Raw genomic sequence first — 21,758 nt, 5'->3', positions numbered from 1 at the left:
AGTTGAAGAGCCCGACGTCGGCAAAACAGGTGCAAATGTTAACTTGAAGGGCCGCAGCCCTAAATAGGTTCATAAGCAGAAGCGCAGACAAGTGCAAACCTTTTTTCAAGTTAGTGAAGAAAGCCACAGCCTTCCTATGGACCGAGGAGTGCGAAGCCGCTTTGGCCGACCTGAAGAAGTATCTGACCACAACTCCAGTTCTTTCAAACCCAGAACCTAGGGAGGAGTTGTTTTTGTACTTAGCAGTCTTAGAACACACAGTAAGCGCTGTGGTAATCCGAGAAGAAAAAAGGGGAGCAAAGGGCTGTCTACTATGTAAGCAAAACTCTGGCCGATGCAGAAACAAGGTATCTACCCTTAGAGAAATTGGCATCGGCTTTAGTAATGGCTTCAAAGAAACTGAACCATTACTTCTAGGCCCATAAAATTGTGGTGCTAACTGAACACCCCTTGAAGTCCTTGCTGCAACAAGGAGACCTGACAGGAAGAATAGCCAAATGGGCAGTGGCCTTGGGACAGTATGACTTGGAGTATAGACCCAGAACAGCAATCAAAGGCCAAGTTTTGGCCGACATCGTGGCCGAGTTCACTCCAGAATCCATCGTACGTCGGGCTCCGTTGAGCCGAGATGAACGATGTCCAAGCAAGCAGGGAGAAGCCCAGCCCATTGCAACAGAACAAAGGAAAAAGGAAAAACTCAGACCCTGCATCATTTACATCGGCGACTCCTTTCGACTATTTGTCGATGGGAGCTCAAACCGACAAGGAGCGGGGGCAGGAGTAGTACTGGTATCTCCAGATGGAGAGATATTGGAACAGTCCATCCGATTGGGGTTCAAGGCCTCAAACAATGAAGCAGAGTATGAAGCATTGATTGCAGGACTAAAGCTAACGGTAGCAGCAGAAGTAGATAAAGTAATAATCTTCTGCGACTCCCAGCTCATAGTCAACCAGACAAAGGGCGAGTTTGTAGCCCGAGATGAAAGGATGTCAGCCTACGCAAAGGAAGTCAATAGGTTAGTGGTCTTGTTTTAGAATTACCGACTACATCAGGTTAGCCAAGATGATAACAGTCACGCTGATGCACTGGCTAATCTGGCTAGTGTAATACAACCTGGAAAAGCTAGGACGATAATGGTCGAATACCTATCGGGCCTGAGTATTGAACCACTGATCGCAGAACACGAAGTAATGTGTGTGGATATGGGACCAAGCTGGATGGATGCAATTGTAGCATTCTTAAAAGAAGGGAAGCTGCCAGATGACCACAAAGAGGCACACAAGATTAGATTGAAGTCGGCAAGATTCAGTCTGACAGGGGAAGGACATCTCTACAAAAGATCCTTCACTGGACCCCTTTTGAGGTGTGTACATCCTTCACAAGTTGAAGATTTTTTATATGAAATTCATGAAGGAATTTGTGGAAGCCACGCTGGGGGCAGATCACTTGCCCACAGGGCCATTACCCAAGGGTATTGGTGGCCCTACATGCAGAAAGATGCAGAAGCCTATGTGAAAAAGTGTGAAAAATGCCAAAGGTTTGCACCACTGATACACCAACCAGGAGCAGACCTGAACCCAGTATCCAGTCCTTGGTTGTTTGCCCAACGGGGCATGGATCTCGTTGGGCAACTGCCCCAAGCAACTGGACAAAGGAAGTACCTGCTGATAGCAACAGATTACTTAACCAAATGGATAGAAGCTGAGCCCTTAGCCAATATCCGAGATGTGGACGTGAAGAACTTTTTATGGAGGAACATCATCACCAGATTTGGGATTCCGAGAGCAATAGTTGTCGACAATGGAACACAGTTTGACAGTCAGCTAATCAAGAGCTTTTGTGCAAAGTTCAAAATCAAGAATTACTTTTCTACCCTGAGGTTTCCTCAGAGCAATGGACAAGCAGAAGCATCCAATAAAGTCATCTTGGACGGGATTAAGAAGAAGTTGCAAGCAGCAAAGGGAAAATAGGTGGATGAACTGCCAAGTGTACTCTAGGCATATCGGACTACGCCGAGAAGATCAACAGGGGAATCCCCCTTTGCCATGACTTGTGGAATATAAGCTGTCATTCCACTAAAGGTCGGCATCCCAGGAATCAGAACCTAGGGCGTAAAGAATGGGACTAATGATGTACTCTTAGCCCGAGATCTGGATCTTTTAGAAGAAAGAAGGGAGAAAGTTGCAATTCAGCTAGCAGCATACCAACAGCAGCTTGCCAAGGCTTACAATAAAAGGGTTAACCCAGGGGGTTCCAAGTCGGCGACCTAGTCTTAAGAAAAGTCGTCGGCAATAAGAAGGATCCCAGGGAGGGCAAGCTTGGCCCAAATTGGGAAGAACCCTACAGAATTACTTCGATATTGGGCAATATGGCTTATCGACTTGAAGAGAATGAGGGCAAAGAATTGCCAAGACCTTGGAATACTTGTAATCTGAAATTTTTCTATCATTAGATTTTCCTTGTTTTTTGTCGACGCAATGAATAAAATTTTAGCATAATTCTTCTACATTTATGACTAATAAGATACTCGCCGATGTTTCTGGAATACATGTATAATGAGAACCCAAGTGGAACTCAGGTTCACATTAGGGGGCAGAGAGAAGAAAAATGATGTTTAACACTTGTTGAAACTTGAGAAAAGTTTACAAGTTGAAGTTAAACCGAGATGATGTTTAGCAGTTGTTGAAACTTGAGAAATGTTTACAAGTTGAAGTTAAACCGAAATGATGTTTAACACTTGTTGAAACTTGAGAAAGGTTTACAAATTGAAGTTAAACCGAGATGATATTTAACACTTGTTGAAACATGAAAAAAGTTTACAAGTTAAAGTTAAACCGAAATGATGTCTAACATTTGTTGAAACTTGAGAAAAGTTTACAAGTTAAAGTTAAACCGAGATAATGTTTAACACTTGTTGAAACTTAAAAAATTTACAAGTTGAAGTTAAACCGAGATAACGTTCAACACTTGTTGAAACTTGGGACAGGTTGAAGTTAGACTAAGGTAAAACACTTGTTGAAATTTTATGAAAAAATTTACAAGCTGAAACCAAGGTTATGCTAAGAAAGGTACTTGGGTACTTGCCGAGGTAAATCATCAATTTGTATTACTGAGGTGTTTCACCCTGAGAAGGTTGCACAAGACTAAGGAGCATTATGAAGACACAAAATTATTCTAATTATGAAAGTCATACAAGAGCAATAAAGGGAAGACAAACATATAAGCATTCAAGAAAGAAGGAATTTGTATTCATAAGAAAGCACATCGGTCATACGAAGAGTTTACATTGTCCCAAAAACAAAGAAATACAAAAGACGAAAAACAAAGGAAAAAGACAACAAAATTAAGATTCTTCAAGCTCCTTGGCAAGTTGGGTCGGGACCTCGGAAGACTGCTGGGAGGACATCTCGGCCGCAAGCTCAGTGTCAATTTCTTGAAGAGTTTGATCAAGGCTCTTGTCGGCAAGAAGTACGTCCAATGATGCCTGCTCAAGGGTAGCTTCCTTGGGCACCTCATCACCCTCCTCATCTTGAGTCAAGTCCAGGACCTGCTTATTCAAAGAAGGGGACTTGATCCTAGTAGTCTCCTTTGGTTTCCTCACCAAAGTCTCCTCTTCGGACTCAGATTCGTCGGCGGATTGACTTGGGGTTGGAGGGAATGGAAGAGGAATGGCGTAGGCGTTTCTGAGGGGTGAGTCCTCGGGGACTTCAAGCTTTTTTAGAAGAGACATCCAACCAAGGGTAAAACCCTTGTTGCATGCCTACTTTACTTACTTTTCATAGTCCGCCATGACATCGGCCACCCCTTCGTTGTAACCCTTCTCATCAGCTGCCTTGACTTCGGCCTCTTTTGTGGCTAGAGCGTCTTGCAGTTCTTTTTGGGCCTGGGCCGTTTTCTCCTCGGCATCCTTCTTTTCGGCCTCAAGCACCTTTTTGATGGCCTCAGCAGAGTCCGTCTTTTCTTCGGCGTCGTTTTGAGCTTTGATGGCAGCCTCAGCCTGATCCTCCAAAGTCTTCATCTTTGACTGCAGATTTTTGTTAGTCTTTTGCAGACTGGAGACCTCCCTCTTCTTCTTGACCAGCTTCTTCCGGTTCTGGAAAGATTGTACTGAGAAAGAATGAGCATGCTGGATGGCCTGAAAGTAAACAAAAGTTATTAGAAAATATTGTAAGTATGTAATGAAGAGAAAGAAAAATTTCCCAATAAAGAGACTTACCTGAACAGAGTGCTGGAGCATCAAAGCATAGTTCTCATATTCGCTCATCTCGGCGTTTCGGTCGAGATCGCCGGGAAGGAGCAGAGCGGTACTAAGGGCAACGGCGACATTAATGTCGTCGGCACTATCGCTAGCCATAACTGGCTTATCTTCCAAAGTGATTTGGAGGGCCCAGGGGGCATCGGGCTTTGAAGACCCCGAGGTGGTTGTAGCGGATGACCTCAGCCTCTTTAATCGGGTAGACTCAGATGGTTGGGCCTCGGCAGGCCTCTTCTCCACAGTAGAGTGGGACTTATCACTCTCAACCAGTTTGGAGATCGGCAAAGTGTCCTCAGTGTCAACCTGAGTCACCTTTGCCTTTGGCTGAGCATTCTTAATCCTTTTTGTCTTCGGCTTTGGCTGGGTTGGCACTGATTAGGCATCAACTGAATCAGGGATGCTGGCTAAGAGATCCTTAGCAACTGCTTTTTGACGGCCCATTTCAGCAGCAAAAACAGTTTGTCGCCGACGTTAGCGCTGAGATATTGGGATCAGATAAGGAGCCGAGGTTGACGGCTGCTCGGCTGGATCAGAAGTTGATCCTTGATCTTGCCAAGATGTGGGGGCAGCTTGAGGAGTTGTAGCGGAAGGAGGAGACAGACTCTTCTTTTTCTTCTTCTTGGGGACGTCGGGAAGAGCTGACTTGTACGTAGGAATGAAATTAAGTAGAAGAGGGGCCTTCCATTTGAGAACTGGCAGTTCCAAAAGTTTTCTTAAGTCTTTGCTGAGAAAGAAAGACTGACGGAAACCCTTTGGTGGCTGAGGAAGAGCTGCAAGAAAAACAGACGTTAGAAACAGATAAAGTATTAAAGACTTTGAAAACAAGTAAATATGAACGTAGGGCTCTTACCATTGCCCTCTACAAAAACTGTTCGAGGAAGAGGATAGAGATGGAGGTCCTTGTCTGGAGCAAACTCCCATTTCCCCGAGGTAATGATGTAATCGTCTCCAGCTCCCTTGTTGGAGTTTGGGAGGTTGGCTACGATTTTATACTCTGTAGACCTCAGCTTAAGGTAGTAAACGTAGCCCGTATCTCCTTTGAGGCCACACATGGTATAGCAAAACTGGATATCAGCTAAGATAACCCTAATATTTTCTTGTTTGGCTAAGGCTATGATGCCATTAATAACTCGGTAGGAGTTGATGGCAAGTTGCATTGGGTTCAACTTATAGTAGTGGATTATCTCGCGGAAAAGGATGTTGAGTGGAAGCCGGAGTCCGCACTCAATAAAAGCTATGACAGGGAAGGGCATGAAGCCAGTTGTGGGCATGATAGAGTCGTCTTCTCCAGCCAACCTCAGATGGACGTCGGCCGGGATGTCAAACTCCTGCCTAAAGTGCTCTAATTTAGTCGGGGTGTCTACCCTATGTTTCCACATACCCATGATGTCAGCTTAACAAGAAGAAGATGGATTTCAGAATGAAGGTGTTTTAAAAGGGTTATTGGGATCTCGGCAAAAACCTGAAAATTTGCTGGGTAAGAATTTGTGGAAATAGTTTCAGTTTTTCCTAAAAATTCGGGGGTTCTACAGACAAATCCCAAACCTAGATTTATGGAAGCAAGGATCAAAGACGAGAATCTAGAAAAACACAGCAAACAGAAACAAGAATACGATTCAGATTCAAAGAGCAAAGATGGACTATCAAGAACATCGCAAGTACAAAGGGTATGAAGACAAGACATGGGCAAAGAGCAAGGTTGTAAAATAAATATACTTAGAAACAAGATTCATAAATCGAATACTTGAGTAAAACAGTAATGGCGACCAAATAATGAAGCAAAATTTCTTGAAAAATAACAAAAAATAAGACTAGAAGGAACAGTGGCTTACCAGAAAGAGGGAAGCCGGAATGGGGATTGCCGAAGTCTGACGACGGTTGCGAATGAGAGAGATCAGTGAAAGTCACGCCGGAAGGGGTGAACGGAGCAAGTCACAGAGCTTTAGAAACTTGAACAATGAAGGATTTGGAAGAAAAAACTAGAGAGAGAGAAAACCTCAGAAACGACGAAGAAAAGTGAAAAAATAAGGAAAGAGGGAAAAAGTTTTGTTAAAACTTGAAACGACGGCAAAACAGAATTAATGAACCTAGAAGAACGTATACGTCAGACGGCACACGCGAAAATGATTCGATTTACAGGCGCGTATCTAGTACGATCTAGTAAGAGAAAGACGCGTGGCTAAAACAGTTGAGTTGTTATGCACGACAGCTCATACGCATGAAAGAGCACTTGGAAATTCTTGTTCTATAAAAGGCATGTTGGCCTGAATGACGATCTCGGCTGAGAGACTTTAAACCGATGTATTTTTAGTATAGGTTCCATCACCTCAGAATGCCGAGGTAATAGAACCTAGGGGGCAATTGTGGGGATATATTTTCTGATTCCCAACACGTGGCCAAGGTGATGCCGATGTGTCAGCCGAGATGCCACGTGTCCAGGTTATGACGCCGGGGTAATCTCTGTAAGGCCAAGGTAATCTCCGAGGATATCGAAATCCGAGATGAGCGGATAGGTCACAAGGGTCCTAGAATGATGAGGGAACTCCGCCTAGATAAGGATAACACTCTTAGGGAGTTTATCTTTATCTCTTAAAGAGTCCAGGATAAGCACTGAGCAGAAGTCCATTGAAGCTAAGCTTCTGTTGGGATAAGGATTGAGGTAACTAGAAAAGAAAGGCACCCCCGATAGGTCTAAGGTAAACAATTTGTATTCTGAATAATGAGTTAAGCACTATTGATTATCTTTGAGAGATATACTGACTTGATCGTCGGAGTGCCCCCGGGTGGACGAACCACCGCCGGAATCTTCTCTTTCTGTTTCAGGTCAGGCAGGTGCCGTCTATTCTGCCAGTGCTCTCCAGCTGAATATTGAGTTGGCAGTGTGATCGGAAAATCACTCACACATGTTGTATTACTCAATTTTCTTCATTAAAAACTATAGAACATTATACTAATATTTGATTTTCCTCTACGGTAAACATTAACCTTTTGATATCTATTCTATTTTCTTTTTAAATTCTCTTTTCTTACTAGCTAAACTTTTAGGTAGTGTTCGGCTCAATGGAATGAAACAATCATTCCATCATAATATCCATTCCCATATTTGGTTAACTAAGAAAAAATAAAAAAAAATAAAAATACATTGTAACTAGAATCATCATTCATTATTATAAGTGTGGGGATATATTTTTTGAGTACCAACACGTGGCATGGTGACGCCGACGTATCAGCCGAGGTGCCACGTGTCGTGGTAGTTATGCCGAGGTTATCTTTGGCGAGGCCGAGGTGATCTCCGAAGATATCGGAATCCGAGATAAGCGGATAAGGGACAAGAGTCCTAGAGAAAAGAGAAGACTTAGCCAAGATAAGGATAAAACTCTTAGGGAGTTTATCTTTATCTCTTGAAGAGTCCAAAGTCAGTATTGAATTGGAGTCCATAGAAGTCAGGCTTCTAGTGGGACTTGGATTAAGTAAACTATAAAAGAGAGGCACCCCCGTGGGTCTAAGGTACACAGTTTTATGCTTAAGCTTGTGAGTTTAGCACTTGATTATCTTTGAGAGATATACTGACTTGATCGTCGGAGTGCCTCCGGGTGGAAGAGCTACCGCCGGAGCCTTTTCTTTCTGTTACAGGTTTGCTGAAGCCATCTATTCTGCCAGTGCTCTCCAGCTGATTACTAGGCGAGCAATGTGGTCGAAAAATTACCCACACAAATTGGCGCCGTCTGTGGGAACTTAGAAGAATAGATGGCCAGTAACGGACAGGAGGAAAACATTGGGGGCGACACTCCTGCTGGGAGTGGCAGACCAATTGACCTTGATGTTGAAGAAGACAACCACAATGCAGAAACTCATGACCAAGGCCACGTCGAGAAAGACGTCGGCCAGGAGGGCATCACTTCAAAGAAGACAGACCAAGGCAAGTACTATAACGAAGATAACCTTCAGGTATGGAGGGATAGGTGCCTACGGAGGGATGAGGAAATAAAAGACTTGGCAAACAAGTTGGCGAACCTACAGTCGGTCGTCAACTTCATGATGCAAAATAATGTCATGCAGCCACCATACCCGCTGCAGGACACACCGATGCCAGCAACCAATGCCCAGAAGGAAGGAAGAAGAACAATCCCCGAAGTCCCTCAGCACACCAGGAGCAGAAGGCACTCTCACCGACCTTCCAGGGAAGGCGGACGAGAGGAGCCGAGACGAGAAGAGTCCCGAAGGACGTATCACTCGAAGGACCCCGAACCCAAAGAACATCGGCATGTTCAAGGGCAAGCACTCTACTTTGACACAACCCATGGAGAAAGATCGAAACGGACCCACCACGAGGCCGAAAGTAGTGTGCCAAAAAGATTGAAGTCCAGAGACAGCCGAGCTCCAGGTAGGAGTAAAGAAGACTTGAGGGATTACCTCAAAAGGAAGCAACAAAATGTTGAAGCCGAGGTAACTTCCCCAGTTAAGCCGAGGACACCATTCTCGGTGGAACTGGATAAATTTGAAGCGCCAAAGAGATTCAGTATGCCGAGGTTCCAAATTTATGATGGTAAGTCAGATCCCAACTTTCATGTTGGACTATACCTGAACTCAATGGCATTATATAGTGGGAACGAGCCGTTGCTCTGCAAAGTATTCCCCTCATCCTTTGGGGAAATTGCATCCTATTGGTTCCATAAACTACCGAAAGGAAGCGTAAAGACGTGGGAAGGCCTGGCCGAGATGTTTGTGGCCAGGTTTGTGACGAACAAACTACAGCCCTTGAGGGTCGACGCCCTGATGGCTTTAAGAATCACCAAAGAAGAAGGCCTTAGGGCCTACGCGAAGAGGTACTACGAGGTGTTCAATCGAATACCCGAATGCAACCAAGAAGTGGCAGTCGTGTCTTTCAAGAACGGCCTGAAAGATGACTGCCCACTACGGAAATCTTTGGCAAAAACATTGCCAAAAAGCATGGAAGAACTCATGGCGAGAATCGAGAAGTACGCCAGAGCCGAGGAAGATACGTCGGGAAACAAAGAGATAAAGCAGGATAAGGAAAACGGCTCGCCGAAGCGAGGCCGAGGTAACAACAGGCCGACCAAACAAGAAACAGAATTGAAGGGTAAACAGGCAGTGACGACGATGTTCCGAATCCCTATCCATAAAGTCCTGGATCAAATATGAAACCAACCCTATTTCAGGGCACCAGCAAGAGCACCAGGGAAATTTTTGGAAAGAAACGTTGGTAGGCGCTGTGCTTACCACAATGAAGAAAGACACCCAACTCAGGGTTGTAGAGCCTTAAAAACACACTTAGAAGACCTGGTAAGACAAGGCCACCTGAGGGACCTGGTCGATGAAGCCAGGACAAGGGAAGAACAGGCAAGATTGCCTCAAGCACCAGCAGTACCGCCACCCCCAGCACAGCAACCACAGGCAGGAGGACCACAGGTGGTTAATGTAATCCACTCAAAAGTAAACGAAAGCGACATACGGGGAGAAACCCAAAGAGTAAAACACCTGCAGCACGTGAACCAGGTCGGACACAAAAGACCTCGGCTTGAAGAATCCCAAGGACCGATGATAACCTTCACTGAAGCCGATCTAGAGATAGTCCAGCATCCGCATAATGATGCCTTGGTAGTATCCCTCCAGGTTAGGGAGTGCCAAGTAAAACGCATCCTAATAGATCAAGGTAGCTCTTGTGACATCATGTACGTCAGATGTTACAAGGAGCTGGGCCTTCATCCTGACAACCTGGACCAATCTAGCAACCCTATGGTCGGCTTCAATGGAACGCCGACGTGGCCACTAGGCGCAGCAAGCGTGGAAGTACAAGCTGGTACTAAGAAGATCAAGACAGAATTTATGGTGATTGACATACCCTCGCCATATAACATCATCTTGGGAAGACCATGGTTACATGCAATGGGGGCAGTTCCCTCAACATTGCATCAACTACTACGGTTCCCAACAGAGCATGGGATTGAAGAAGTCAGAGGAGATCAACTACAGGAAAAAAGTTGCTCCATAGCAGCAATAAAGTCTACTTGCAGCATTCGAGAGCCAAAAGAGGCAAAGATTGAAGACGAGGACGTGGAAGTCCTAGAAGACGTCGGCAAAGAACCAGCCGAGAAGAGCGAAGAGGCGCTAAAGAAAATCCTCGTCCGGGATGGGGATGAAGAACGCTTCTTTCTTCTTGGTTCAGGCTTAGCCGAAGAATAGGAAAAAGAGTTGGAAACTTTTCTAAAAGCTAACATTGAGGTGTTCGCCTGGACACCTTACGAAATGCCTGGCATTGACCCCGAGGTCACTTGCCACAGACTGAATGTCGACAGGTCGGCAAAACCTGTGATTCAACGAGCCAGAAGACCGACGTTGATGCACATCGAAGCAGTAGAAGAAGAAGTAAATAGACTTCTGGAGGCCAGGGCCATCCGAGAAGTTCACTACCCGACATGGCTGTCCAACACAGTAGTGGTGAAGAAGAAGAACGGCAAATGGAGGGTCTGTGTAGACTTTACCAGCCTCAACAAAGCCTGCCCTAAAGACAGCTTTCCTCTGCCCAAGATTGACCAGCTAGTAGATGCTACTTCAGGGCATGAAAGGATGAGTTTTCTGGATGCATAGAGGGGGTACCACCAGATTGCCATGTACCCTCTAGACGAGGAAAAGACCGCGTTCATCACCCCTAAAGGCCTGTACTGTTACAAGGTAATGCCTTTTGGGCTGAAAAACGCAGGAGCAACTTACCAAAGGTTAGTAACAAAGATGTTCAAACACCTGATTGGCAAAACGGTAGAAGTCTACATCGATGACATGGTCGTGAAGACCAAGGAATCTAAGGGTCATCTTGCCGACCTAAAAGAGGTCTTTGATATACTCAAAACATACCGACTCCGACTCAACGCATCAAAGTGCGCGTTTGGAGTTGGATCAGGTAAGTTTTTAGGGTATCTGGTAACAAGAAAGGGCATTGAGGCCAACCCAGACCAAATCAAGGCCATCCTAGAGCTGAAGAGCCCAACGTCGGCAAAACAGGTTCAGATGCTTACTGGAAGGGCTGCAGCCCTAAACAGATTCATCAGCAGAAGCTCAGATAAGTGCAGACCCTTCTTTAACTTGGTGAAAAAAGCCACAGACTTTCTGTGGACAGAAGAATACGAAGCCGCTTTGACCGACCTGAAGAAGTACTTGACCACAACTCCGGTTCTTTCCAATCCAGAACCAAGGGAAGAACTGTTTTTGTACTTGGCAGTTTCAGAACACGCAGTCAGTACGGTACTAATCCGAGAAGAAAAAGGGGAGCAAAAGGCTGTTTACTATGTAAGCAAAACCTTGGCCAACGCAGAAACAAGGTATCTACCACTGGAGAAATTAATGCTAGCCTTAGTAATGGCTTCAAAGAAGTTGAACCATTACTTTCAGGCGCACAAGATTGTGGTCCTAACAGAGCATCCACTGAAGTCCTTGTTGCAACTAGGAGACTTAACAGGAAGGATAGCAAGATGGACAGTAGCCCTAGGCCAGTATGACCTGGAGTTCAGGCCGAGAACAGCAATTAAAGGCCAAGTTTTGGCCGACTTTGTGGCCGAATTCACGCCATAATCCGTCGAACATCGGGCTCCGTTGAGCCAAGATGAACGACGTTCAAGCAAACAAGGAGAAGCCCAGCCTAAGGCAAAAGAGCAAAGGAAGGAAAAACTCAGACCCTGCAGCATCTACATCGGCGACTCATTCAGACTGTTTGTCGATGGAAGTTCAAACCAACAAGGAGCGGGGGCAGGAGTACTACTGATATCTCCAGATGGAGAAATAATAGAACAATCCATCCGTTTAGGGTTCAAGGCCTCAAACAATGAAGCGGAATATGAAGCATTAATTGCAGGGCTAAAACTGGAAGCAGCAGCAGAAGCAGATGAGGTAATAGTTTTTTGTGATTTACAGCTTATTGTTAATCAGTCAACAGGAGAATTTGTAGCCAGAGACGAAAGGATGTCGGCATATGCAAAAGAGGTCATCAGATTGGCAGCTCTATTTAAGAACTGCCGACTACTCCAAGTTAGCCGAGATGACAACACACACGCCGACGCGTTGGCTAACCTAGCAAGTTCAATGCAGACTAGAAAAACAAGAACAATTATGATCGACTATATGTCGGGCCCGAGCATAGAACCAGAGAGCACAGAGCAGGAAGCAATGTGTGTGGACATGGGGCCAAGCTGGATGGATGCAATTGTTGCATTCCTGAAAGAAGGAAAGCTGCCAGAAAATCATAAGGAGGCACACAAAGTCAAATTGAAATCAGCAAGATTCTGTCTGACAGCAGATGGACACCTCTACAGAAGATCCTTCACTGGACCCCTTTTAAGGTGCGTACACCCTTTGCAGGTTGAAGATTTCCTATATGAAATTCATGAAGGAATTTGTGGAAGCCATGCTGGGGGCAGATCATTAGCCCACAGGGCCATTACCCAGGGGTATTGGTGGCCCTACATGCAAAAGGATGCTGAAGCCTACGTGAAGAAGTGTGAACAATGCCAAAAGTTTGCACCTTTGATACATCAGCCAGCTGCTGACCTAAACCCAGTATCCAGCCCTTGGCCGTTTGCCTAATGGGGCATGGATCTTGTTGGGCAACTTCCCCAGGCAACTGGGCAGAGAAAATACTTGCTGGTAGCAACAGATTACTTTACGAAGTGGATAGAGGCAGAACCTCTTGCCAAAATCCGAAATGTGGACGTCAAGAACTTTATATGGAGAAACATCATCACCAGATTTGGCATTCCAAGAGCAATAGTTGCCGACAACGGAACACAGTTTGACAGCAAACTCATCAAGAACTTCTGCGCGAAATTCAAGATAAAGAATTACTTTTCAACACCAAGCTTTCCCCAAAGCAATGGGCAAGCAGAAGCATCCAACAAAGTAATTTTGGATGGGATAAAGAAGAGGCTACAGGCAGCAAAGGGAAAGTGGGTAAACGAATTGCCCAACGTGCTTTGGGCATATCGGACTACGCCGAGAAGATCAACAGGGGAATCCCCCTGTGCCATGGCTTATGGCACAGAAACAGTCATTCCACTGGAAGTCGGCATCCCAGGGATCCGAACCCAGGGAGTTGAGAACGGGACAAATGACATACTCTTAGCCCGAGATCTGGATCTTTTGGAAGAACGAATAGAAAAAGCTGCAATTCAGCTCGCAGTATACCAGCAACAGCTTGCCAGAGCTTACAACAAGAAGGTCAATCCAAGAGATTTTCAAGTCGGCGACCTAGTCCTGAGGAAGGTCGTCAGCAACAAGAAGGATCCCAGAGAGGGAAAGCTTGGCCCAAACTGGGAAGGACCCTACAGAATTACTTCGGTATTAGGCAATGGAGCTTATCTGCTTGAAGATAACGAGGGCAAAGCACTGCCAAGACCTTGGAACACTTGTAATTTGAAATTCTTCTATCATTAGATGTGCATTATTTTTGGCCGATGTCATCAATAAAATCTTTTCCCTTTTCTTTAAAACACATATGATTGATAAAGTTACATATTGGTGTTTTTGGAGACATGAATAATGAGAACCCAAGTAGAACTCAGGTTCACATTGGGGGCAGAGAGAAGACAGAGACACTTAAGTCATTTGTTGAAATTTGTAGCAATTTACAAGTCGAAGTTAAGCTGAGATTATTCCTTAATTCACTTGTTGAAATTTGTAGCAATTTACAAGTTGGAGTTAAGCTGATTCCTTATCTTCACTTGTTGAAATTTGTAGCAATTTACAAGTCGAAGTTAAGCCGAGATTATTACTTAATTCACTTGTTGAAATTTGTAGCAATTTACAAGTTGGAGTTAAGCTGATTCCTTATCTTCACTTGTTGAAATTTGTAGCAATTTACAAGTCGAAGTTAAACTGAGATTATTCCTTAATTCACTTGTTGAAATTTGTAGCAATTTACAAGTTCAAGTTAAGCTGATTCCTTATCTTCACTTGTTGAAATTTGTAGCAATTTACAAGTTGAAGTTAAGCTGAGATTATTCCTTAATTCACTTGTTGAAATTTGTAGCAATTTACAAGTTGGAGTTAAGCTGATTCCTTATCTTCACTTGTTGAAATTTGTAGCAATTTACAAGTTGAAGTTAAGCTGAGATTATTCCTTAATTCACTTGTTGAAATTTGTAGCAATTTACAAGTTAGAGTTAAGCTGATTCCTTATCTTCACTTGTTGAAATTTGTAGCAATTTACAAGTCGAAGTTAAGCCGAGATTATTACTTAATTCACTTGTTGAAATTTGTAGCAATTTACAAGTTGGAGTTAAGCTGATTCCTTATCTTCACTTGTTGAAATTTGTAGCAATTTACAAGTTGAAGTTAAGCTGAGATTATTCCTTAATTCACTTGTTGAAATTTGTAGCAATTTACAAGTTCAAGTTAAGCTGATTCCTTATCTTCACTTGTTGAAATTTGTAGCAATTTACAAGTCGAAGTTAGCCGAGATTATTCCTTATCTTCACTTGTTGAAATTTATAGCAATTTACAAGTTGAAGTTAAGCTGAGATGGTTCCTTATCTCCAGTTGTTGAAATTTGTAGCAATTTACAAATTGAAGTTAAGCCGAGATTACTGTTTTTCTTCACTTGTTGAAATTTGTAACAATTTACAAGTCGAAGTGAAGCCGAAGTTATAGTTTGCACACTTATAGCAATCTACAGGTTGGTCCAACCAAAGAAGATGCTTAACACTTGTTGAAATTTGTAGCAATTTACAAGATAATGTTAAGCCGACATGTGATCATGTGTTGAAATTTGCAGCAATTTGCAGGTTGAGGTAAAAGCTAAGTATATTGTTTAAACACTTGTTGAAATTTGTAGCAATTTACAAGTAGATCATTGCTTAAACACTTGTTATAACTTGAGAAAAGTTTACAGTATATGATAACACTTGTTGAAATTGGTAGCAATTTACAAGTATGTTAGACTAAGATCACTATCTAAACACTTGATTAAAACATTGAGAAACATTCGCATAGTTGACATTGAATAGTATGTCTTACGCTTGTTGAAATTTATGAAAAGTTTGCAGGTCAGTATCTTGCCGAAGTAAAGCTTGTAGTTATTATACCCGAGATATGTAACCCCGAGAAGATTGCACAAAGGTGGCAAAATATGAAAGGCATACAAAATATTCTAAGTATAGAACCATGCAGAAGCAAATCAAGAGAAATTAAAAGATTAAAGCATCCATAGAAAAACAGTTGCAGTTGTGTACAAAAGAAGGCACTACAGAAGTAAATTGTTTCGAAATAACAAAGAGAGGCACATCGGCCATAAAAGGAAGCTTACATTGTCCAGAAAACAAAACAAAGTACAAGGGTGCAAAAGAAAAGACATGAAAGTTAAGACTTTTCAGCATCAGCAACTGGCTGGATCTGAACCTCAGAAGTCTCCTGAAGAGATACCTCGGCTTCCTCATCTGCAGCAATCTCGGCGTCGATCTCGGCAAGGGTTTCATCAACACTCTTGCCGATTTGAGGAATGTCGGATGAACCCTGCTCCGGGGTAGCCTCCTTGATAACTTCATCGTCATCATTATCTTGAGTCAGGTCCAGAACCTGCTCATTCAGAGAAAGAGACTTAGCCCCAACAGCCTCCTTGGATTTTCTTATTAAACCCTCATCCTCACCCCCCTCCACATCTTCAGACTCAGATTCAGATTCTTCTTCAGGATGACTTGGAGGAGGAATGGGAGGGAATGGTAGAGGGATATCATCAGCCTTGTGCAATGGAGAGTCATCTGGGATGTTGAGCTTTTTGGCAAGGGCCATCCAACCAAGGGAGAAGTCCCTGTTGCATGCCTACCTAACTTGCAGTTTGTACTTCTCAGTGACGTCGGTCATTCCTTGAGCATAAGCCTTCTCATCAGCCTCCTTAATCTCAGCATCTTTGGTAACTAAGGCCTCCTGAAGCTCTTTTTCGGCTTGGGCCTTTTTTACCTCGGCCTCAGCAACCTTCTTAATGGCCTCGGCAGATTCGGCTTTTTCTTCGGCTAGACTTTGGGCTTTGGTGGCGGCCTCAGCTTGGTCCTCCAGTTTTTTCATCTTTGATTCGAGAGTTTTGTTCTCCTTTTTCAGGGCAGAAACCTCCCTCTTCATGTCGGCCAATCTTTGCCGATTTTCAAAAGCTTGCATGGAGAGAGAGTGGGCATGTTGGATGGCCTGAAAGAACACAAGGCACAAATTGTTACAAGATTTTACAAAGTAAGAAAGAAAACAAATTTCAGCACAAAGGCACTTACTTGGACAGAGCGTTGCAGCATAAAGGCGTAGTTCTCATACTCACTCATCTTGGCATTCCGCTCAAGATCGCCTGGGAGGAGTAGAGCAGTACTGAGTGCCACGCCGACGTTTATATCATCGGCGTTGTCGCTGGCAAGGACAGGCTTATCCTCTAGAGTGATCTCAGGTGTCCAAGGGACTTTTGGTATTCTGGAACCCGAGGTCGTCACAGACGATGACCTTGGCTTCTTTGATTGGGTGGACTCTAATGGCTGGGCCTCAGCAGACCTTTTTGCAGAAGCAGAAGCAGTTTTTTTACTCTCAGCCAATTGTGAGATGGGCAGAGCATCCTCAGCCTCAACCTCAGTAGCTTTGGCCTTGGGCTGGGCCTTTTTTATTCTTTTTGGCTTTGGTGGGGGCATGGATTGAACAGCATCAACGTCGGCAGGTAGGTCGGCTAAGAGATCTACAGCAACAGGCTTCAGGCGACCCATCTCAGCAGTTTTGACAAGTCGTCGCCGACGTTTTCTTTCTGGTATTGGGATTAAGTATGGGGCCGAGGTAGATGGTTGATTGGTTGAGTCAGATGTTGACTCTTGATCTGTGCGTGATGTAGAGGCGGTTTGAGTTGTGGCAGTAGGAGGAGAAAGGCTTTTCTTCTTTCGTTTGGGAACGTCGGGCAAAGTCGATTTGTATGTAGGAATAAAGTTGAGAAGAAGAGGTGCTTTTCTTTTGTGAACTGGCAAGTCCGGGAGTTTTTTCAGGTCCTTACTAGGAACGTAAGATTGGCGGAAGTCTTTCGCTGGCTTGCGAACGTCTGCAAGAAAAAACAGACATTAGAAACAGATAAAATATTGAAGACTTGAACAGAAACAACTAAGTATTGACACTGGGCTCTTACCCTTGCCCTCTTTAACTGATCGGGGAAGAGGGTAGAGATGGGCGTCCTCATCTGCGCCAAACTCCCAATTTTCTGAAGCAATAACATAGTCATCTCCAACCCCCTTGTTGGAGTCTGGGAGGTCGGCTACGATTTTGTATTCTGTCGACCTCGGCTTAAGGTAATAAACAAAGCCTTTTTCCTTCAGGTTAAGAGGGCACATGGTATAACAGTACTGAATGTCGGCAAGGGTGATCCTAGCGTTCTCCTGCCTAGCTAAAACTATGATGCCATTGATCACTCGATAAGAGTTTATGGCAAGTTGCATAGGGTTCAACTTGTAAAAGTGAAGAATTTCGCGAAAGAGAATGTTAAGTGGGAGCCGGAGTCCGCGCTCAATAAAAGTTACTATAGGAAAGGGCATTGAATCATCTGTGGGCATGATGGAGTCATTATCTTCAGCCAGCCTCAGATGGACATCGGCAGGAATAGAGAATTCTTGCCTAAAGTACTCAAGTTTGGTCTGGGTGTCTACCCTATGTCTCCACATACCCATAACGTCGGCCTAAAATCAGAGGGCTAGGTTTCAAAAAAAAGATGCTCTTAAGGGGATATCAGGACCTCAGCGAAACCCTAGGTATATGCTGGTAAGGATTATTTCAGTTTTTTCCTAAGAATTGATAGATTCTATAGACAAATCCCAAGCCTAAATCTATGAAGGTAAAAATTGAAAGCAAAAATCGAAAGCAGAGATCTGGCAAAGACACAAAAAACAGAAAACAAAGGCAAAATTTCAGAAACAGGAACAAGGATGGGCTATCAAGAACATGAAGAATACGAGAAATAAATGACCAAGATCAGTGGCAAAAATACAGTGGAGTAGTGCAACGGTGCGTGTGTTCAAGATATAGGCAAGGGCCAAACCAAGGACTAAACACATTCAGATATATGAATCACAAAATAGATATTTGAGCAAGGCAGTAATAACAGGAGATTCCAGAAATGGTCAAGAATTGAAATCAGAAGGAGCAGTTGCTTACCAGAAAAAATGAAGCCGATGTGAGGACCGCCGAAATCAGTCGGTAGTTACAGATATGGCAGAACGACAAAAGTTCCACCAGGAAGACAAACACAGAGCTTGGAAGCTTCAGCAATGGCGGATTCAAAAGAACGAGTTTAGAGAGAGAAACAGCAAATGCAATAGTGAAAAAATGAAAGAAGAAGGAAGAGTTTTTGTCAAAAACCAAAAACGGCGGCAAAAGATAATCAATGCACCTGGAGCAGTGCATACGTCAGGCGGCGTATGCAGGAAAAACGTGGTTTATAAGCGCGTCACAAACACGGACCAATAAGGTAAAGACGCGTAAGAGAAACGGTTGAGAAGTGATGCATGACAGCTCATACGCGTGGGAAAGTTCACTAGAATTCTTGTTCTCCGAAGAGAATGTGTCGGCTTGAAATAAATGATCTCGGCTGAAGAGTTTGTAGGCCAATGTATAGAAAGAGATATCGATATAGGTTCTATCACCTCAGAATGCCGAGGTAATAGAACCTAGGGGGCAGTTGTGGGGATATATTTTCTGAGTACCAACACGTGGCATAGTGACGCCGACGTATCAGCCGAGGTGCCACGTGTCGTGGTAGTTATGCCGAGGTTATCTTTGGCGAGGTCGAGGTGATCTCCAAAGATATCGGAATCCGAGATAAGCGGATAAGGGACAAGAGTCCTAGAGAAAAGAGAAGACTTAGCCCAGATAAGGATAAAACTCTTAGGAAGTTTATCTTTATCTCTTGAAGAGTCCAAAGTCAGTATTGAATTGGAGTCCATAGAAGTCAGGCTTCTAGTGGGACTTGAATTAAGTAAACTATAAAAGAGAGGCACCCCCGTGGGTCTAAGGTACGCAGTTTTATGCTTAAGCTTGTGAGTTTAGCACTTGATTATCTTTGAGAGATATACTGACTTGATCGTCGGAGTGCCCCGGGTGGAAGAGCCACCGCCGGAGCCTTTTCTTTCTGTTACAGGTTTGCTGAAGCCATCTATTCTGCCGGTGCTCTCCAGCTGATTACTAGGCGAGCAGTGTAGTCGGAAAATTACCCACACAATAAGGGAATGAACATTCCATTGTAGAGTTTCAGGAATGATCATTCCATTCTATCTCATTTTAATGAAACAAATAGAGCATTAAATTCAATATATTTGGAGCTGCTTTAATAATTGATTTTCATAGTGCACAATGTGGTTAAAGAGAATTCTAATGCATTATTAAGAGGAACAATCCCTGATGAGATGGAGGAATTAGTAAATTATGCTTACAAATTTAATTTATTTTTTATTAAAAAATGATTTCTTGATAGAGTTCTTTTCAAGATGAGGCTTTTTTTTTTTTTTTTTTTTAAATCTTCTTCTTCTAATTTTATTTCTGTGGGATTTTTTTTTTCTTTTTTTAAGTTTATTAGTTATATTTTTTTGCAAGCATTGATGCATTTAGATATGTGGTAGGGAAGAATGCTAATATTTATTATTATATGCACCGATTTTTTTATACCTATGCAGTTTTGACGTTGCATTTTTTTCTTAATAAATTAAATTCATTTTCTGTGCCACAATTTTTTCATATGTTAATCAATTAGTCTTATTATATGCTCTTTCTGGATTTTGCTCATTTTTAATAAGACAAAATTTAGAACTCAATTTCTTCTCTTTTTCTACCTAGGCTTCATGAGTTTGTTTTTCCATTATTATGGTTGGTGCTTCTATTTTTTATTGAAAAAATCAATTCATTTGTTGAAAATATGACTTGATAGATTACAACTAGAAAAAATCAAATTTCATAACCTCCTGTAAGTTTTGCAAAATATGCACCATGGTTTCGTTCTATTTGTCATGATTCAATTTCTTAGAGTAGATCTACTAATGCTTTGTGATTTCTATCTATAAATCCTCTCTTGTACAGTTGTTGTGTTTGTTTTCCTCTTTTAATTTTAGTTTTGTGGAATTTCTGTTCTAACACTATGATTCAGCCTTGCATTCTTTGACTTCAGTGCGACTTTTGAAGGCAAAATCCCTGCTTCTCTATCGATTCTTCAATTATTTGGATATAATCGTTCTTGTATTGTGGTCTTGCAGGTATGATTTGCATCTTCTTTGATGAGAAATTTACCATAAATGGATTTGATTTAGTTTGGTTTACAGAATTTTTTTTTATTGTCGTTTGTCTGCTTTCTCACAACTCAACTGTTGTTACCTTTGAAGGTTGAACAAGTGCTCCTCAATCGATACTCAAATAATTTTATTTTTATTTCTGTTTTTAATCTCTTACTCAATTCATTGATATTTACATTGTCTTATTTCGAAAGTCTGTTTTTGATTGCTTTTGTTGATTGTAAAAAGTTAAGAAGCAAACTTTAGGTGATCATCTTGTGCTAGCATTTGCTCCAAATTGATATAAGATAGTAAGAATGTATTAGTTGTCATCATCTGGTATCTTGTTAAAGCTCACACCTTTAGTAAATGCTATTGGGAAAAAAATAGAAGATAAATTATAAAAAGTTCAACTTTTGAAATGGGATTTGATAGTTTCATCTATTTTCGTGCTAATTATTCGCTACCACTACAAGAATTAACATATTTGCCGACCAAAAAATTGGTCGCTAAAAGCCCATTTTTGGTCGGCAAAACATATTCCCGACCAATTTTTTTGGTCGCCAAGTTGGTCGGCAATTGAGGGTCGCGGAAAGTAATTAGCGACTAAAAAGATTTTTAGTCGGCAAAACGTTCTATTTGGCGACTAAATTGTTGGTCGCTAAACATATAATTATCGCGACTAACCTATTTAGTCGCGAAAAGACTTTGGTCGGCAAAAATTACATTCAACGACCATACATGTTAGTCGCTAATTTGGTCGGCAAAAATTACTTTCAACTACCAACAAAATTGGTCGGCAAAAATTACATTCCACGACCAAAACTTCTTCGTCGCTAAATAATAGTTTCTACGACCAAAAAATTTGGTCGCTATTTGTTACTTTTCGCGACCAAAACTTTTGGTCGGCAAAAGTGAGATTCCACGACCATGTGTTGTTTTGGTCGACAATAGATGTATTTTTTGCGACCAAAACTCTTGGTCGGCAATTGTCATTTTTTACGAAAAAAAATTATTTATTTGTCGCGATTAATAAATTGGTCGCCAAAAGCAAGAAAACAATACACCTGTAATTCCTAATAATTCATTCAATCCATAATAAACCTATAATTTTAAAGCATCATACAAATCAACTGAATCATTAACATTCGACACAATCCAACATTCAATCCAATTTTTTTTTTTGAACAATCAATTTTTGTTTATAAACATTCAATCCAATATTGAACAAAATTCA

General features: G+C 42.5%; 1 protein-coding gene across 1 annotated transcript; it reads right to left on the bottom strand.

The window, feature by feature from the left end:
• Positions 1–15,444: 15,444 nt before the first annotated feature.
• Positions 15,445–17,327, bottom strand: LOC114293388 (uncharacterized). The gene is made up of 2 exons (XM_082922902.1): positions 16,520–17,327; positions 15,445–16,439 (listed from the first exon to the last, which is right to left on the bottom strand). Exons 1-2 carry the CDS (start codon positions 16,991–16,993, stop codon positions 16,080–16,082), a joined length of 834 nt encoding a protein of 277 aa, XP_082779028.1. The 5' UTR covers positions 16,994–17,327; the 3' UTR covers positions 15,445–16,079.
• Between the last annotated feature and the right edge of the window lie 4,431 nt (positions 17,328–21,758).

The sequence above is a fragment of the Camellia sinensis genome, chromosome 4, assembly GCF_055761805.1.
Source record: "Camellia sinensis isolate YWXY chromosome 4, ASM5576180v1, whole genome shotgun sequence".
Lineage (NCBI taxonomy): Eukaryota > Viridiplantae > Streptophyta > Magnoliopsida > Ericales > Theaceae > Camellia > Camellia sinensis.
The sequence above is the reverse complement of the archived record's forward strand: the minus strand, read 5'-3'. Positions and strand labels throughout refer to the sequence as shown.